The sequence below is a fragment of the Eubalaena glacialis genome, chromosome 3, assembly GCF_028564815.1.
Source record: "Eubalaena glacialis isolate mEubGla1 chromosome 3, mEubGla1.1.hap2.+ XY, whole genome shotgun sequence".
NCBI classification, from domain to species: Eukaryota; Metazoa; Chordata; class Mammalia; order Artiodactyla; family Balaenidae; genus Eubalaena; species Eubalaena glacialis.
In genome coordinates, this window is record NC_083718.1 from 74,312,144 (window position 1) to 74,329,281 (window position 17,138).

Below are 17,138 nucleotides of genomic sequence, written 5' to 3' on the forward strand. Positions count from 1 at the left end.
AATTACATTAGAAAGCGTGGTACAGTAGAAACATTCCAGACCTCAGTCTCATACAGAGCACAGTTCAAATTTTGGCTCAGGACCTTCATAGTTACTTCAACTATAAAGTAGTTATAAAAATGTCTACCTAGAGTTGCTTGAGTGAAGATCAAATGAGATCCCACAATGCTTAGTGCAAAGTCAGGGCTCAATAATACTATACCTCTGTATGTCGACAAACAAAGCAGCAACAGCCATGATAATAACAGAGAAAAATTATATATTTCAAATGCAATTATTTCTGTTTTACTCCAACCACCACTTACAACAAGGAGCAGAGTAGAGACATGAATGGCTGCACAAGCCATTTTAATTTTAAGTTCACAAAAGTCTACATTAAATGCATTATCTTACAAAATAATAACCTATGAGAGTATATAAAAAATAACTGAGCCAACATTATTTGGTACTTTTGATACTTCCATTAACTTCAACTTAACTATTCCCTTTCCGAATATAAAACTAAAAATTGGCAAGCTATTTACAAAAAGATGTGTAATTTTGTTAATCAGGTTGACATTCTGAACATCTTTTTCTTCAGTTCAGCTGTTTTCTCATCTATTTTAGTATGACAGTCCTCTGTTGCCTTTTCAATGCCTTCATGGTATTTCTCCAAAGCAGCTTTCAAGCTGAGAAATATTTCCTAAGTAGAAAATGAAATATAATAAGAATGATTCCATGCAACGACCTAAACTAAAAATGAGTTACAAGAATTCCAACAGTCTCGTTCATATTTATTAATAATATTTTAAAGCCTGAAGTACCTTATGCACATGTACACACTCGTATGCCTACTCTTATTAAGCTGTGCAGATGCATCAGAAACTCAGCTACTTAGAAAGAACAAAGCAGAGATATTAACAATGGCTTGAATTCCAAGACGTTAATTAAGAACATATTTTTAATCATCAAATAAAAATTTTTACTTTGGAGCTTTTCATGTTTACTTGGCAAATACCTAGATTACTGTACTCTGCACTTGACCCTGATCATTATTTAAATGATATGTAAACAGATTTCATAAGTAATCTACAGGACTGAGAAATATAGGAATACCTTTTAGAATTGTTTTATTTAACAAACTGATCAGGCGGTCCTACTATAAGCAATAGTGAGTTTTCATATAAACCTATATGGATGTGTTAAGGATTAAGAAAAAAATTACAAAACAATTTCTATAGACTGAATAAAATAATAAATGAACCACTTTGCATACATTTTATTCTATCTCATACTCATCAAATGCCAATTTTGATCCGTTTATTACTGATTTTTCTTAAACAAAACAATTCTCAAACCTTGATACAAGAAAAAGTAGTATTCTGGAAGATTATAAAAGGTGTTTCACCACTGAAATAAAACAGCAGGCCTTTTCCAATGGAAGGAAAAAGCAATAAATGGGTATAATGGGTATAAATGTTCTCAATTTTAAGTGCTGCTCCCATTAAACTTTTCTTAAACCCATAGTTTGGCTACTGTTTATCTTAGTTTAAATTCTAGTGTAGATACTGTCTGATTTTGAGCAAATTATATAGACTATAATTTAATATAGTATGGATTCAAAATGTTCCAAAAAAGGACAACACTATTTCCAGAGACTGCCACCTATGCAAGTTTGAGAACTACTGCTCTAGATTAAGCGAATATAAATAGATGCTTAAGGCTAAACATTTTCCCAAAATCTAAACATAGATCATTATTAAATCCTAATACAAAAATAGAAGAGGGTAATTAGATTCCCAAGATCTAAATCAGGCATCAAATTACTACAACTATGATGGAATATTAATCATTAGGAAAATAAATCAAAAGTTTTTGATACCTTTATTTCTTAAATCTTGTAGGAAAAATAAGGTGAATTAGTTGCTATCTTATGTAAACACCATTTTTTAAAAAAAATCAGCACATTCAGCAGCTACAGATCAATTTAATTTCCTGGCTCTACAGAGATATGTATTTATTCATTCCAAAGAGAAAGCTGAATAAATTTGGTAGAAAGACATTACTCATGAGAAACTATTAAAATGAAGTGTGGTTAAATAAAGATATACAATCTGTAAATATCTGAACCAACCATTTCAACACACTCAGAGGAACAATTTTCTCCTGAGAACAACTATATTCTCAAGGAGGAACCAAATCCTACAGGTACAGCCACAATAAATGAATGAAACATTAAAGCCCAATTCCACTGGCACATCCACAGAAGCAAACAAACATTTGAAGTGCTAAGCCAACCCTCACAGGATATTAATAGCAATAGATCACAGCCCTCACAGAAGCTACATATTTCAATTTCCAATTAAATTCTGTATCCAAGTGGAACTTTATCATATTCATTCACATAATAAGTAAGTCTTACTGTGATAGCTTGGCTGAAGTTAAATATTTTTAAACTCCAACTCTAGTTCTACAGTGCCTAACATGACAACCACTAGGGACACGTGATTATTTAAATTTACATTTAAACAGCTACATGTTCCTCAGTTGCACTGGCCACACTTCAAGTGCTCAGTAGCTACATGTACCTAATGGCTACCGTACTGAGCAGTACAGAACATTCCTAGCAGTAAGTTCTTTGGACAGCATTGGTCTAGGTAATTATCTCACTTTTCAAATCCGAGAAATTCAAGATGACATAACATCCAAGGAATTTTATGGCCAGTGTAGCCATTTACCCACCAAGTACGTATTCATTCATCAACCAATATATTACTGAGTACCTTCTACAAGTAGCACTGTAAATAGTACAACAGTACAATGGAACATGCAATTATGCTTTCTACCCTAAAAAAACATACAATCCAGACCAGACTGGATACTGAGCACTTAAAATACAGCTAGTATAAACAAGGAACTAAATTTTAAATTTTATTTCATTTTAATTAATTTAAAAGTAAATGTAAATAGCCACATGTTGCTAGTAGCTACCCCATTGGACAGCACAGATCAGAATAGACTAAAAATGCTATGGTATTTGAGAAGGAGAGAAATCAAAGATATCTGAAAGGAGCCAGAGAAAGTTATATTGAGAATACACTTTCCATTAAACCTTAAACAATGAAAATGATTAGCTTAGATACAAAACTTTAAAAATCCTAGAAGGTAGGGATCATGCCTTCCTTGTTCATACTTACTCCCTGAATCAAATATAAAGGCTGGCACCTAGTAGGTGCATAGACCTTTTGTTGAATGACTGACTAAATGCATGAATAACTACAGGAAAACAGGGAGTTCTTGTTTTAAATGAGAAAGTGTAGTAATAAGAGTGATATTTTAGCAGGTTACATTTGGCAATACTTAGGATTCAGGGCAGATTTGATGCAGGAGAATCTTAAGTCAAGGAAGAAATTTAGCCAGTGTTTGCTGGAATTCATGAGTATTAGAAAATTATGTGATAGAAGTATGATTAGAAAGGGGTTGTTATGAACAGTATCAATGACATTATCTTGGTGATTGGATATCAGGATTATCTAAAGAAAATCCAAAATTGCAATTCTTTGTGATATTTTGAAAATGATGATGCCACTGAAGAATATGAGGAAACTAAGTGAAAGAGAGAGGGAAAGGGAAGGGGAGAGCGAGACAGAGGGGGAAGGAGAAAGTGAGGAAAAGGAAAGACACTAAAGATGTTGAATGTAATTTAATAATTGTTTATTTTTGTTGTGATAAGCTAATCCATTGAAAATATTCATCAGGCAGCTAAAATAAGGAGTAGAGTTGAGGCGGACAGAACAGGAAACAGATTTTTGAAAGCTATCTAAATAAAGATGATGATTGAAACTAGAAGAGATGAAATATCTACGGAAAAGAATATTTAGTGAAAAAAAGGATATGATGATCATTAGGATCCAACAGAATTACACAAAGAACAGTTTGGCAATCTTAACGTATCCTTCTTTCCTTTTCATGAAAGATGATTATGAAGTAAGCTAAAGAGGGTTCTTTGACAAAATATATCTTGATTTCACCAGGGGACTTAAAGACTCTCCCAAGCTATTTTGGAACAAATGGATATCACAGTGTTGTCTGGGTAAAGGTATGGTTAGAACAACTTAGCAAATTGAACAACTGTATCCAAAGTTTTGATCAATAGTTCTATGCCATTCTGAAGGAAGAAATACAACACAGCAAAGGGCCCAGTTCTACTCAACATTTATCTCCCCTGGAGCAAAAGGCATGCTGGTCAAATTTGTAGGTGATGCTAAGCCATGAGAAATAGTTAATGTGAATGATACATAGATTTAAACTGACCTTGAAATTTTGGAAACCTAGGTGGAAATAAATAACATGAAACCTAAAATAAATAACAGTAAAATCCAGAATTAAAATTTCAAAGAAATAGTTGCATTAAAGTGTGGTGAAAAAATTTTAAGTTGGCAGAACCTCATATGAAAAAGACAGAGGTCCTTTAATTGATCACAAGCACAATATGAGCCAAGGGCAAGATGCTGCTGCTAAAAATCCAACCCAATATTATGCTTCATTAACAGTAGCCTTGTGCTCTGGGGCTGGTCACACCATTACTTGGAAGACTATGTTTAGTACTGGGTTCTACATTTTAAACAGAATAAAAAAAGCAGGAAACAGAGTAGAGAGGACAGTAAACAGAATAATGAATCTGAAAATTAAACTATATAAAGAATGGCTGGAAAACTAGGGCTAATTAACCTGGATGAGAAGGCTGAAAGAACCCATGATCTTTACCCTCAAATGTCTTAAGTACCGTTTTATTCAGTAGAAGAGGATACAGATTTGTTCCAGAGAGGTGATCTTGGTTTACTAGAGTACAGAAATGAAAATTTTTAAACTCAAAATAAGAAGTAACATTTTAATAACTATAGCTGTCCTAGTAGAACAGCTTGGGTAGTGATGAGATCTATAATATTGAAAACAATGAAGCAGAACACATCAGTGGTTCTCAAGAGCCATGCTAAAAAATTTAGGCTCATGGGCCCCACTGCTGGTAATTCTAATTCAATATATTTTGGTGGGGGGTTGCTCATCTTTAAATTCCTCATTGAGTTCTACTACATGGCTAATTTTAAGAAACAGCATGCTAGATGGCTTTCCAATTTTACAAATATTTATGGAAAGCATACTACATATAAGGCAGCATTCTAGGCATGGTTTGACATGACATACTAAGGTAAAAAATAACATTGCTATTGTTGAGAAACTTAAAATGTTATTGGCAAGACATATATGCACAAAACTAAAAGGAATTTAAGGCAGGCACGGGCACCTTTTATGACCTATAGACAAAAGGTACTTACTTACTTTAGTAACTGGTTCATTAATTGTATCTGACCATGTGATAACAAATAAATATCTGCTCATTTGATTTGGTTAAGAAGTAGGATTAAATATCTCCTAAGGTCCTTCTAACCCCCATTCTAGAGATAAACAGAGGGCCAAAGGCTTGGTAGATATCCAGTTAAGGGGCAGAAAAAAAAAAAAAAAAAAAAAAGTAGTTGAATGTAGAAAGAAAAGGAAGAATAGAAAAAATCAGGACAGTGTACTGGGCAGACCATGGGAGGGGAAACCCAGCCATTTTCTTTTTCTTTCTTCCGTTCCTTTCTTTCTTTCCTTCCTTTTAAAGTAGCCTTGAGACAATCCTCACTATGTATATATACACTTACATGTGCACGTGCTAACAATCTAATATTTCAGAGGATAAAAGTTCCTGAGAACAAGAGAGGGGATTGCCTACTGTGGTTCTTTTAGTATTAAGAATCCTTGCAAATTAAATGTGAATGGTGAAAGGTAATGACAGCATGTTTAAATATCTTCCAGGTTTCAGAGGTTTAGGATAAGATATCAATGTAGGCAAGATGAAGAATGAGAAAAAAAAGAGGCTAAGGGATTTTACATGATAAAGGGTTGTTTTTAGTGACTTCTGGTAGAGCAGTTTGGGACAATCTTGAGGACACTGGACAAACTTTAAAGGCTAAGGATAGAATGAGATGTGATAAAGGCAGCAGGAATAGACTACTTCTTTGGGTCTTTGGCAGTCAACAAAAAAAAGAGAAATAAACATAATAAACATATTATGTTTGGCAATATACTGACATTTTGGAAGATAAAAATGTAGAAGACAAGATGCCTGTCCTCATTAAACTTGAGACTGTTTATGAAACAATAAAATAAATACACTTGAAACAAGCAGAGTAACTTTAGGTAATTATGATAAAGTTATCATTAAAAAAAAAAAATCTCAAAATACCGGTAACAACTCAAATACATTTAACACTGATGATAAGAAATACTTTTGAGATCCTTTTATCAGGAAAAAATGCAAAAATGTTTTAGAAGACAATACTTTAAATCACCATCTAAATTCATGTATCAAAAAAATTCAGAACCTTTATGGAGCACCTACTCGTATTGCAAAGCACGATTCTAGGTGCTAACAGGGAAAAAAGGCAAGGAAAAAAAAGGTATGAGGAGACATACATGCAAACTATCCCAGGGTAATGGAAAAGGTGCTATAAATGGAAATAAAGGCAACAGACCTGAGGGGTCAATTTCTACTCTGGAGAACTGACAAAATCTTCAAAATGAGGATGACATAATTTACATTTTAAACTTGTGAGATTATCTGAAATTAATTTCTTATGAACATATACTCACCTGAGACTTCAGTTTCTCCCTTTCAGCAGCATCTTTTAGTTGTTGAATTCCAAATTTAATTTTTTGGATTTCTTGATTAATTGTGGTTACTCGCTCATAGACAGCACCTCTTTTTTCTTGAACTTTATTGCAATCTCTAAAGGAAAATAGAGACAGCTAAATTATAATTCCTCTTAAGCATCTAAACAGTCAAGCATTTAACTCTAATTCTGATTCCAAAGAGACTGTTTGTATTTGACTGACACACCTAAAACTCTTCTCAAGATACAAAAGCAAACATGAGAATCGCAGGGTGGCGCTATATTCAGGTCATGGCATACAGTAAGCTCTTCCACACAAAGCTGTTATTTAACATGGAGATCTTAAGTCACATCTCCCCAGTTGTGCTCACTCATGTACTGTTGTTAGGAGTGCGAATCAGCACAACTTTCCTGCAAGGCATGTGGCAACAAATTAAAACCCTCAGGTTCTGCCCTTTTTCTTCATCTGCGTGAGGAAGAGCAAAGGAAATCTTCAGACCATCCTAATACACCTTTTAGAGGCTGAAATAGTGTCATCTCATAGACATATCTGGGGCATTTATTCTAAAAACACATTTTTGGAACTGATGGGAAGAAGACTCTCCCAATGAAACACCCAAACATACTGGCCAACAACAACGATGACGACGGCCATGACAAAATGTTTAGCAAAGTACTACTTCATATATGAATAAAAAAATAAGACTTTTTCTCAAAATATGCTATGTTACAGACCAGCTGCACAATAAAATGAACCAGTTGATTCACTCTAATACAACTCTAGACCACTGTCTCTAAAGTACGCTGAAATAAGCAGTAGCGCCAGAACCCTTTTGAAGAATTATGCAAAGGATTTGGAATTGTGATATCAGGAAAAGAAAATAAAACTAGTACCTAAAACATCTCTAAATCTAGATATAGCAACATTATGAGATTCATAATTAACTCATCTGTTTTAGTCACCTAACAGTGGAATACCTTTTTGAAATTATAGGAGATTTGGAATCTTAGGGAAAAAGTGAATTAGGTTTTTCTAATTACTTTCTAATACATTAAACTTAAAATAAGTTCATACTCAATCACGGTGCGTTTGTACTGCTTGACATCCTCATGCTTCTTATTTATTCTGAACTGTGCTGTGGCAAGTTTTTCCTTCTTCACAATCATCAGTCTTTTAAAGGAATTTTCTTCAGCCTTCAATTTCTTCAGTTCTGACTCATCACTCTCAATTTTGTCCTCCAAGTTCAGGCTCTGTATTTTATGAGATGTATTTAAAGTCAATACAACCAATTAGGATTTACAAATAAAATGAAGGACTATTTTCTAGGATGAGCTGTAATAAAATACAATTTTAAAATGTGATAAAACTGTTTAAACACTGAAAGCCCAGCACAAGAATGCAGACTGAACAAAACAGACAACAGGAAGGCACTAGGGATAACTGAGAAGAACCTAACACCTAGAGAGGTGTTATTTATCATGTCATTTTATCAGCAAGGATTGGAATAGAGGAACACGTTAATAAGATCAGCCAACAAGCTAAGTTGAGGGGGTGAGCGTCTGAACTAAGGTAGTAGGAATAAAGAGGAAAGAGTAGACCCTAGAAACAAAAGCAGTGGATCTCAATCCTTTTTTGTGCTGACTCTTGATGGGAGATAAGGGAAGTGTGTAGCTGGGAAAGAATATCTCAGGCTACGCACCTTTCAACCCCTTTTTCCCTCAAGAAAGAAATCTTTCATCAAACGCTATGTCAGTGATCCTGGGGACAGTCTGGATTAGGACAATGAAGTGAAAAGGATTTTCAAGTTTCTAGCCTAAGAAACTTAAAAACGTTGGCCTTAGCTGTCCATCTTCACTCAGGGCAGGGTCTGTGTCTTAAACTTTAAATCTCTTTATAGATCCTAGCTACAGTGTTAGGCAGGAAGTTGGGACTTTATGCTTACTGATTAGAAGATCATTTCCAACTGTCAGAACAAGTTTAAAATTCCATTACTTTTTTCCAAAATATACATGGTAATATGCTAAGTTAATTAATACATTATTCATTTCATCTGAAGGTTAAAATGGGTCTACTATTGCTATGTTTAAAAACAACAGTGTTTTATCCTTGAGCACACATTGCCACATCTATTATAATGTAGAATGACCCAGCTTTTCTGTAGGAAAATAGCAACAGAAAGTAAAAGCAAATCCAAGGGACTACAGTAAACTATTACATAATAAAGACATAAAAACTCCATACAATACAAACCTCCTTTAAGAAAGTGGTTAATTTTTCCCTATTATCTGCAAGGTCCTGTATTTTCTTTTGATATAGCTGCACCTCCAGCTGACATGAAGGCAGGCAGTCAACAGAGTCTCGATAGATTTCATACTTTTCCATCACTTCTTGCTTTGAAAGAAAAAAAACACAGAAACCAGGTTGACACTCTCCTTTATGAAACTGCAGTAATGTCAATTTGTTTGCTCTTAAATAATTTCTGTACTTAATACTGAAAGCTTAAGAGCAGAGAACAATTAAGTTTCTAGGTCAGTAACAAAGCACTATTACTGACATGCGTCTAAGCACATATAATTATGCTTCCTAATTGCCAAATATCCTTGAACAAAGAAAAACTACCATAATTTTACTAAATCACTCATTGAAGTACCTTCCAAAGGTTATTCATAATGATTTTAAAAGAGTTCATTTCTGCTAATACTCAAACTACTCCTGATTATTCCTGAGCAATTACATTACCAATTATAATCTTCCTATTCATTTGTATAATAACTATTACTACAGTTAATTCTTTCAAAAAGATTAATTCTTCTTCTAAAATTAGGAAATGAGCATATGTTTACCACAAGCACTGCAACAATACAAAGGCTTCTTTCCTTTCCCCACTAGTCTCTCTCTCCTCCCACCTTATTAACCAGTTGGATTTTGTCTTCAGTGAAATGCTTAATCATATTTCAGCTCATTTTTCCATTAAGTTGTCTTTTTCCTACTAATTTGTAAATACTCTTTTGTGTTTTTGCGTATCATGGATATAATCCCTTTACTTGTCATATGCACTATATATATGTTCCACACGTCTACTTTTCTCTATAGCTTTTGAGTTTCCAATCTTAATTTAAAAATTCTATCCCCGTCCAAGATAATACAAGTGTTCTCCTAAAATTTGTAAACTTGTTAAATTTTCAATCCAATTAAAAATTATTTTTGTAAATAGTGCAAGGTATAGACCCAACTTGCTTTTCGTCTAGATGAACTGCCAATTGAATCAGAATTGCTTATTAAATAAATAGATCTCATAAATACTCAGATCTATTTCTGAGCTCTCATTTCTGTTCTAGTAATCTTTGTCTATTCCCGTGTGATAATTCTCAATTATCAGGAATGACTTGAATAACAAATTCAGAGATAAACCAGAAATGTTCTTTTTAATTAATAGTTTAAAAACCTTTCCTCATAAAGGATGCTAAATTGTCTACCCACTTCTACTTTTGTCCCACATACCTCAATCCATCTCCCAGAGTAACCCATAATCTTTTTAAACTTAAATCATACCATGTTCCAACACTCCCCTTTTAAACTAGCCAGTGGTATGCCCTTGCTCTTAAGGTAAAATCCAGCACCCTGAATAATCTGCCCATTGCCCATTTTTCCATCATCATCTCATGCCATTCTCCTTCTTATACATCATGCTTTCTTCCTTGAATATAACTTACTCTCTACTACTACCTCATAGAATTTGCATATGCTGTTCCCTCTGCCTTGAATGCTCTTCCAATATCAATTTATTAATATAACCTCTGTTCATCCTTCAGATGTCAACATAAATTTCCATTCCTTCCCACCTCAACCTCTTGATTTCCACAATACTAAACTAGGCTACTCTCATTATGTTATTTTGAAGCACCCTATCCTATTTTTTATTTGTTTGTTTCTCTTTTTGGTGCTTTTTTAAAAATAGACTTTATTTTTTAGAGCAGTTTTAGGTATATAGCAAAATTAAGCAGAAGGTACAGAGAGTTCCCATATACTTCCTGCCTCTGCACATGCACACCCTATACTTTTTCATAATACATATTATAATTTATAATTATATAACTGATTTTAAAATTGTTTAACACACCTTTCTCACTTAAGATAAAGTAACTAAGTCTCATGAGGACAGGTCATTTCTGTTTTGATCACCCAGGGCAAAAGCCTCAAAAATTTGTTGCATAATTAAACGCATTAAAATTAAAAGGAAACTCACTCTGGAATTCTTAAGCTTCTGGACTGTATCTTTCATTTTTTCTTTATAATTCTTAAGCTTCTCTGGAGAATCCACAATTTTTGTTTTCAAACTCTCTTGTACTTCTTTCAAAGAAACCACTGACAATTTTAGTTCATTCTGTTGAGAAAACATTTTTATATGTTAGATATAATAATAAAACTGGTGATTAGCCACTACAGTAATGGAAAAGAACAAAGAAATGGGTCTGTGTTTGTTGTAGTGGGGGTTAAATTAAATTATGACCACATCACTCCCCTGCTTGATTGCTCACATTTGTCTGCAGGCTAAAGATCAGGCTCCTTAACACACCATTCAAGATCTTTCATTATGTAGCTCTTACTCTCCTTTCCAGTGTCATCTTCCACCAGCTTCCTACTATACTCTACAATCTAGTAATATAGTCAGTCTTATGTCTGGACAATTATAAGTGATCTCTCTCTGATAGTATGGTCCTCCTGAGTACCATCATCCCATTCCTGTACTGCAAGTGAGTTTCTATTAATCTTTGAAAATCCTGTTCCTACTTCCTCTGTATTCCTTCTATAAACAGTTATTGTACATGTGATACTATAACTATGTATTTAATATGTGTTTCTGAATTAACTGAGCAACCTGGGATTGTGAACAGTTATCTTTGCTTTCCCAGAACCCAATGAAAATAATAGCACTGAGAAGGTACTCAGTACACAGTTACTAAACTAAAACAAATTTCCTTCTTCTGAATTTCAAACCATTTGGGGAATTAAGATGAAGGGTATCTGAGAATTCTCTTATATAACACAAATGCATTCCTATGAAAACAGAACAACAAAAGAGCAACAAATGACTATATGCACCTATATCTGTGCATGTAACGGCACAGAAAAAGGACTGGAAAAGTGTAACCTCTAGGTACAGTTGGCAGAGAGAAGAGGGCCTTTCATGTCTCTCTCTCTCTCCCTCTCTCTCTCTCTTTATATATGCATATGTGTGTTATATGAGTCTTTTACAATAGGAATGTATTACTATACAGCTTGTATAATTTGCCTAAATTATTTCTAACTAAAAAATTTTAAAAAGTTCTTACCTTTTCATCAACTAACTCAGAGGCCAAAACTGAATGTTTGAAACAATATTATTTACTTTATTCTTAGAATTCAGCACACCACCACATTATCTACTCTTTTAACACCCTACAAAATTAGAGATCATTTTCCTTACATTAGCATTGACTTTCATCAATTTTCTTCCCTTTACAAAAAGCCTAAATTTGCTATTTTAACTACAAAGTGATTTTGTTTTAATATAGATTTAAATGGGACAGAGAGAAATGAGTAATAAAATTGACCCATAGTCAATACTACTCTGATGAAAACATCTGCCAATAAAAAGTGACAGAAAAATAAGGAATATATTATACCAAAGTAAATTTCAGATAGCTATAAAGTATAAACATTAAAATAATAGGGGGACTTCCCTGGTGGCGCAGTGGTTAAGAATCCGCCTACCAACGCAGGGGACACGGGTTCGAGCCCTGGTCTGGGAAGATCCCACATGCCGTGGAGCAACTGGGCCTGTGCGCCACAACTATGGAGCCTGCGCTCTAGAGCCCGCAAGCCACAACTACTGAAGCCTGCACGCCTAGAGCCCGTGCTCCACAACGAGAAGTCACCACAACGAGAAGCCTGCGCACCGCAACGAAGAGTAGCCTCCCGCTCGCCGCAACTAGAGAAAAGCCCACATGCAGCAACGAAGACCCAACGCAGTCAAAAATAAATAAATTTATTTAAAAAAAAAAATAGGGAAATAATAAAAGTACAAGAGAAAATATGGGATTAAAAAATGAGGAATGAGAGGATTAACCAAGATGGCGGAGTAGAAGGACGTGCTCTCACTCCCTCTTGCGAGAGCACCAGAATCACAACTGGCTGCTGGACAATCATCGACAGGAAGACACTGGACTTCACCAAGGAGGATACCCCACATCCAAGGACAGAGGAAAAGCCACAGTGAGACGGTAGGAGGGGCGCAATCAGAGTAAAATCAAATCCCATAACTGCTGGGTGGGTGACTCACAGACTGGCGAGCACTTATACCACAGAAGTCCACCCACTGGAGTGAAAGTTCTGAGCCCCACGTCAGGCTTCCCAACCTGGGGGTCCGGCAACGGGAGGAGGAATTCATAGAGAATCAGACTTTGAAACCTAGTGGGAATTGATTGCAGGACTTCGACAGGACTGGGGGAAACAGAGAACCCACTCTTGGAGGGCGTACACAAAATAGTGTGTGCATCCGGACCCAGGGGAAGGAGCAGTGACCCTGGGGGAGACTGAACCAGACATAACTGCTGGTGTTGGGGGGTCTCCTGCAGAGGCGGGGGCTGGCTCTGTTTCACCGTGGGGACAAGGACACTGGCAGCGGAGGTTCTGGGAAGTACTCCTTGGCGTGAGCCCTCCCAGAGTCTGCCATTAGCCCCACCAAAGAGCCCGGGTAGGCTCCAGTGTTGGGTTGCCTCAGGCAAAACAACCAACAGGGAGGGAACCCAGCCCCACCCAGCAACAGTCAAGTGGATTAAAGTTTTACAGAGCTCTGACCGCCACAGCAACAGTCAGCTCTACCCACCTCCAGAGCCTCCCATCAAGCCTCTTAGATAGCCTCAACCACCAGAGGGCAGACAGCAGAAGCAAGAAAAACTACAGTCCTGCAGCCTGTGGAACAGAAACCACATTTACAGAAAGATAGACAAGATGAAAAGGCAGAGGGCTATATACCAGATGAAGGAACAAGAAAAAACCCCACAAAAACAACTAAATGAAGTGGAGATAGGCAACCTTCCAGAAAAAGAATTCAGAATAATGATAGTGAAGATGATCCAGGACCTTGGAATAAGAATGGAGGCAAAGATTGAGAAGATGCAAGAAATGATTAACAAAGACCTAGAAGAATTAAAGAACAAACAAACAGAGATGACCAATACAATAACTGAAATGAAAACTACACTAGAAGGAATCAATAGTAGAATAACTGAGGCAGAAGAACAGATAAGTGACCTGGAAGACAGAATGGTGGAATTCACTGCTGCGGAACAGACTAAAGAAAAAAGAATGAAAAGAAATGAAGACAGCCTAAGAGACCTCTGGGACAACATTAAACGCAACAACATTCGCATTATAGGGGTCCCAGAAGGAGAAGAGAGAGAGAAAGGACCAGAGAAAATATTTGAAGAGATTATAGTCGAAAACTTGCCTAACATGGGAAAGGAAATAGCCACCCAAGTCCAGGAAGCGCAGAGAGTCCCATACAGGATAAACCCAAGGAGAAGCACGCCGAGACACATCGTAATCAAAGTGGCAAAAATTAAAGACAAAGAAAAATTATTGAAAGCAGCAAGGGAAAAACGACAAATAACATACAAGGGAACTCCCATAAGGTTAACAGCTGATTTGTCAGCAGAAACTCTACAAGCCAGAAGGGAGTGGCATGATATACTTCAAGTGATGAAAGGGAAGAACCTACAACCAAGATTACTCTACCCGGCAAGGATCTCATTTAGATTTGATGGAGAAATCAAAAGCTTTAGAGACAAGCAAAAGCTAAGAGAATTCAGCACCACCAAACCAGCTCTACAACAAATGTTAAAGGAACTTCTCTAAGTGGGAAACACAAGAGAAGAAAAGGACCTACAAAAACAAACCCAAAACAATTAAGAAAATGGTCATAGGAACATACATATCGATAATTACCTTAAACGTGAATGGATTAAATGCTCCAGCCAAAAGACACAGGCTTGCTGAATGGATACAAAAACAAGACCCATATATATGCTGTCTACAAGAGACCCACTTTAGACCTAGGGACACATACAGACTGAAAGTGAGGGGATGGAAAAAGATATTCCATGCAAATGGAAATCAAAAGAAAGCTGGAGTAGCTATACTCATATCAGATAAAATAGACTTTAAAATAAAGAATGTTACAAGAGACAAGGAAGGACACTACATAATGATCAAGGGATCAATCCAAGAAGAAGATATAACGATTATAAATATATATGCACCCAACATAGGAGCACCTCATTACATAAGGCAATTGCTAACAGCTATAAAAGAGGAAATTGATAGTAACACAATAATAGTGGGGGACTTTAACACCTCACTTACACCAATGGACAGATCATCCAAAATGAAAATAAATAAGGAAACAGAAGCTTTAAATGACACAATAGACCAGATAGATTTAATTGATATCTATAGGACATTCCATCCAAAAACAGCAGATTACACGTTCTTCTCAAGTGCGCACGGAACATTCTCCAGGATAGATCACATCTTGGGTCACAAATCAAGCCTCAGTAAATTTAAGAAAATTGAAATCATATCAAGCATCTTTTCTGACCACAACGCTATGAGATTAGAAATGAATTACAGGGGAAAAAGCATAAAAAACACAAACACATGGAGGCTAAACAATACGTTACTAAATAACCAAGAGATTACTGAAGAAATCAAAGAGGAAATCAAAAAATACCTAGAGACAAATGACAATGAAAACACGACAACCCAAAACCTATGGGATGCTGCAAAAGCAGTTCTAAGAGGGAAGTTTATAGCTATACAAGCCTACCTAAAGAAACAAGAAAAATCTCAAGTAAACAATCTAACCTTACACCTAAAGAAACTAGAGAAAGAAGAACAAACAAAACCCAAAGTTAGCAGAAGGAAAGAAATCATAAAGATCAGAGCAGAAATAAATGAAATAGAAACAAAGAAAACAATAGCAAAGATCAATAAAACTAAAAGCTGGTTCTTTGAGAAGATAAACAAAATTGATAAGCCATTAGCCAGACTCATCAAGAAAAAGAGGGAGAGGACTCAAATCAATAAAATCAGAAATGAAAAAGGAGAAGTTACAACAGACACCGCAGAAATACAAGACATCCTAAGAGACTACTACAAGCAACTTTATGCCAATAAAATGGACAACCTGGAAGAAATGGACAAATTCTTAGCAAGGTATAACCTTCCAAGACTGAACCAGGAAGAAGCAGAAAATATGAACAGACCAATCACAAGTAATGAAATTGAAACTGTGATTAAAAATCTTCCAACAAACAAAAGTCCAGGACCAGATGGCTTCACAGGTGAATTCTATCAAACATTTAGAGAAGAGCTAACACCTATCCTTCTCAAACTCTTCCAAAAAATTGCAGAGGAAGGAACACTCCCAAACTCATTCTATGAGGCCACCATCACCCTGATACTAAAACCAGACAAAGACACTACAAAAAAAGAAAATTACAGACCAATATCACTGATGAATATAGATGCAAAAATCCTCAACAAAATACTAGCAAACAGAATCCAACAACACATTAAAAGGATCATACACCACGATCAAGTGGGATTTATCCCAGGGATGCAAGGATTCTTCAATATACGCAAATCAATCAATGTGATACACCATATTAACAAATTGAAGAATAAAAACCATATGATCATCTCAATAGATGCAGAAAAAGCTTTTGACAAAATTCAACACCCATTTATGATAAAAACTCTCCAGAAAGTAGGCATAGAGGGAACGTACCTCAACATAATAAAGGCCATATATGACAAACCCACAGCAAACATCATTCTCAACGGTGAAAAACTGAAAGCATTTCCTCTAAGATCAGGAACGAGACAAGGATGTCCACTCTCACCACTATTATTCAACATAGTTCTGGAAGTCCTAGCCACAGCAATCAGAGAAGAAAAAGAAATAAAAGGAATACAAATTGGAAAAGAAGAAGTAAAACTGTCACTGTTTGCAGATGACATGATACTATACATAGAGAATCCTAAAACTGCCACCAGAAAACTGCTAGAGCTAATTAATGAATATGGTAAAGTTGCAGGATACAAAATTAATGCACAGAAATCTCTTGCATTCCTATACACTAATGATGAAAAATCTGAAAGAGAAATTATGGAAACACTCCCATTTACCATTGCAACAAAAAGAATAAAATACCTAGGAATAAACCTACTTAGGGAGACAAAAGACCTGTATGCAGAAAACTATAAGACGCTGATGAAAGAAATTAAAGATGATACCAACAGATGGAGAGATATACCATGTTCTTGGATTGGAAGAATCAACATTGTGAAAATGACTATACTACCCAAAGCAATCTACAGATTCAATGCAATCCCTATCA

The 17,138-nt window shown here is 35.6% G+C and overlaps 1 protein-coding gene across 4 annotated transcripts in view; it reads right to left on the minus strand.

Moving 5' to 3' along the window:
* Positions 1-207: 207 nt before the first annotated feature.
* The window catches only part of NUF2 (NUF2 component of NDC80 kinetochore complex), a 37,609-nt gene continuing 20,678 nt past the window's right edge, over positions 208-17,138 (minus strand). For all 4 annotated transcript variants that reach the window (XM_061185790.1, XM_061185786.1, XM_061185789.1 and 1 more), the window contains 5 exons: positions 10,940-11,077; positions 8,944-9,084; positions 7,768-7,943; positions 6,673-6,808; positions 208-682 (listed from right to left, as the gene is read on the minus strand). In XM_061185790.1, coding sequence (XP_061041773.1) covers positions 548-682; positions 6,673-6,808; positions 7,768-7,943; positions 8,944-9,084; positions 10,940-11,077 — 726 coding nt within the window. In that variant the 3' untranslated portion in view covers positions 208-547. The remainder of the gene's footprint in view (positions 683-6,672; positions 6,809-7,767; positions 7,944-8,943; positions 9,085-10,939; positions 11,078-17,138) is intronic.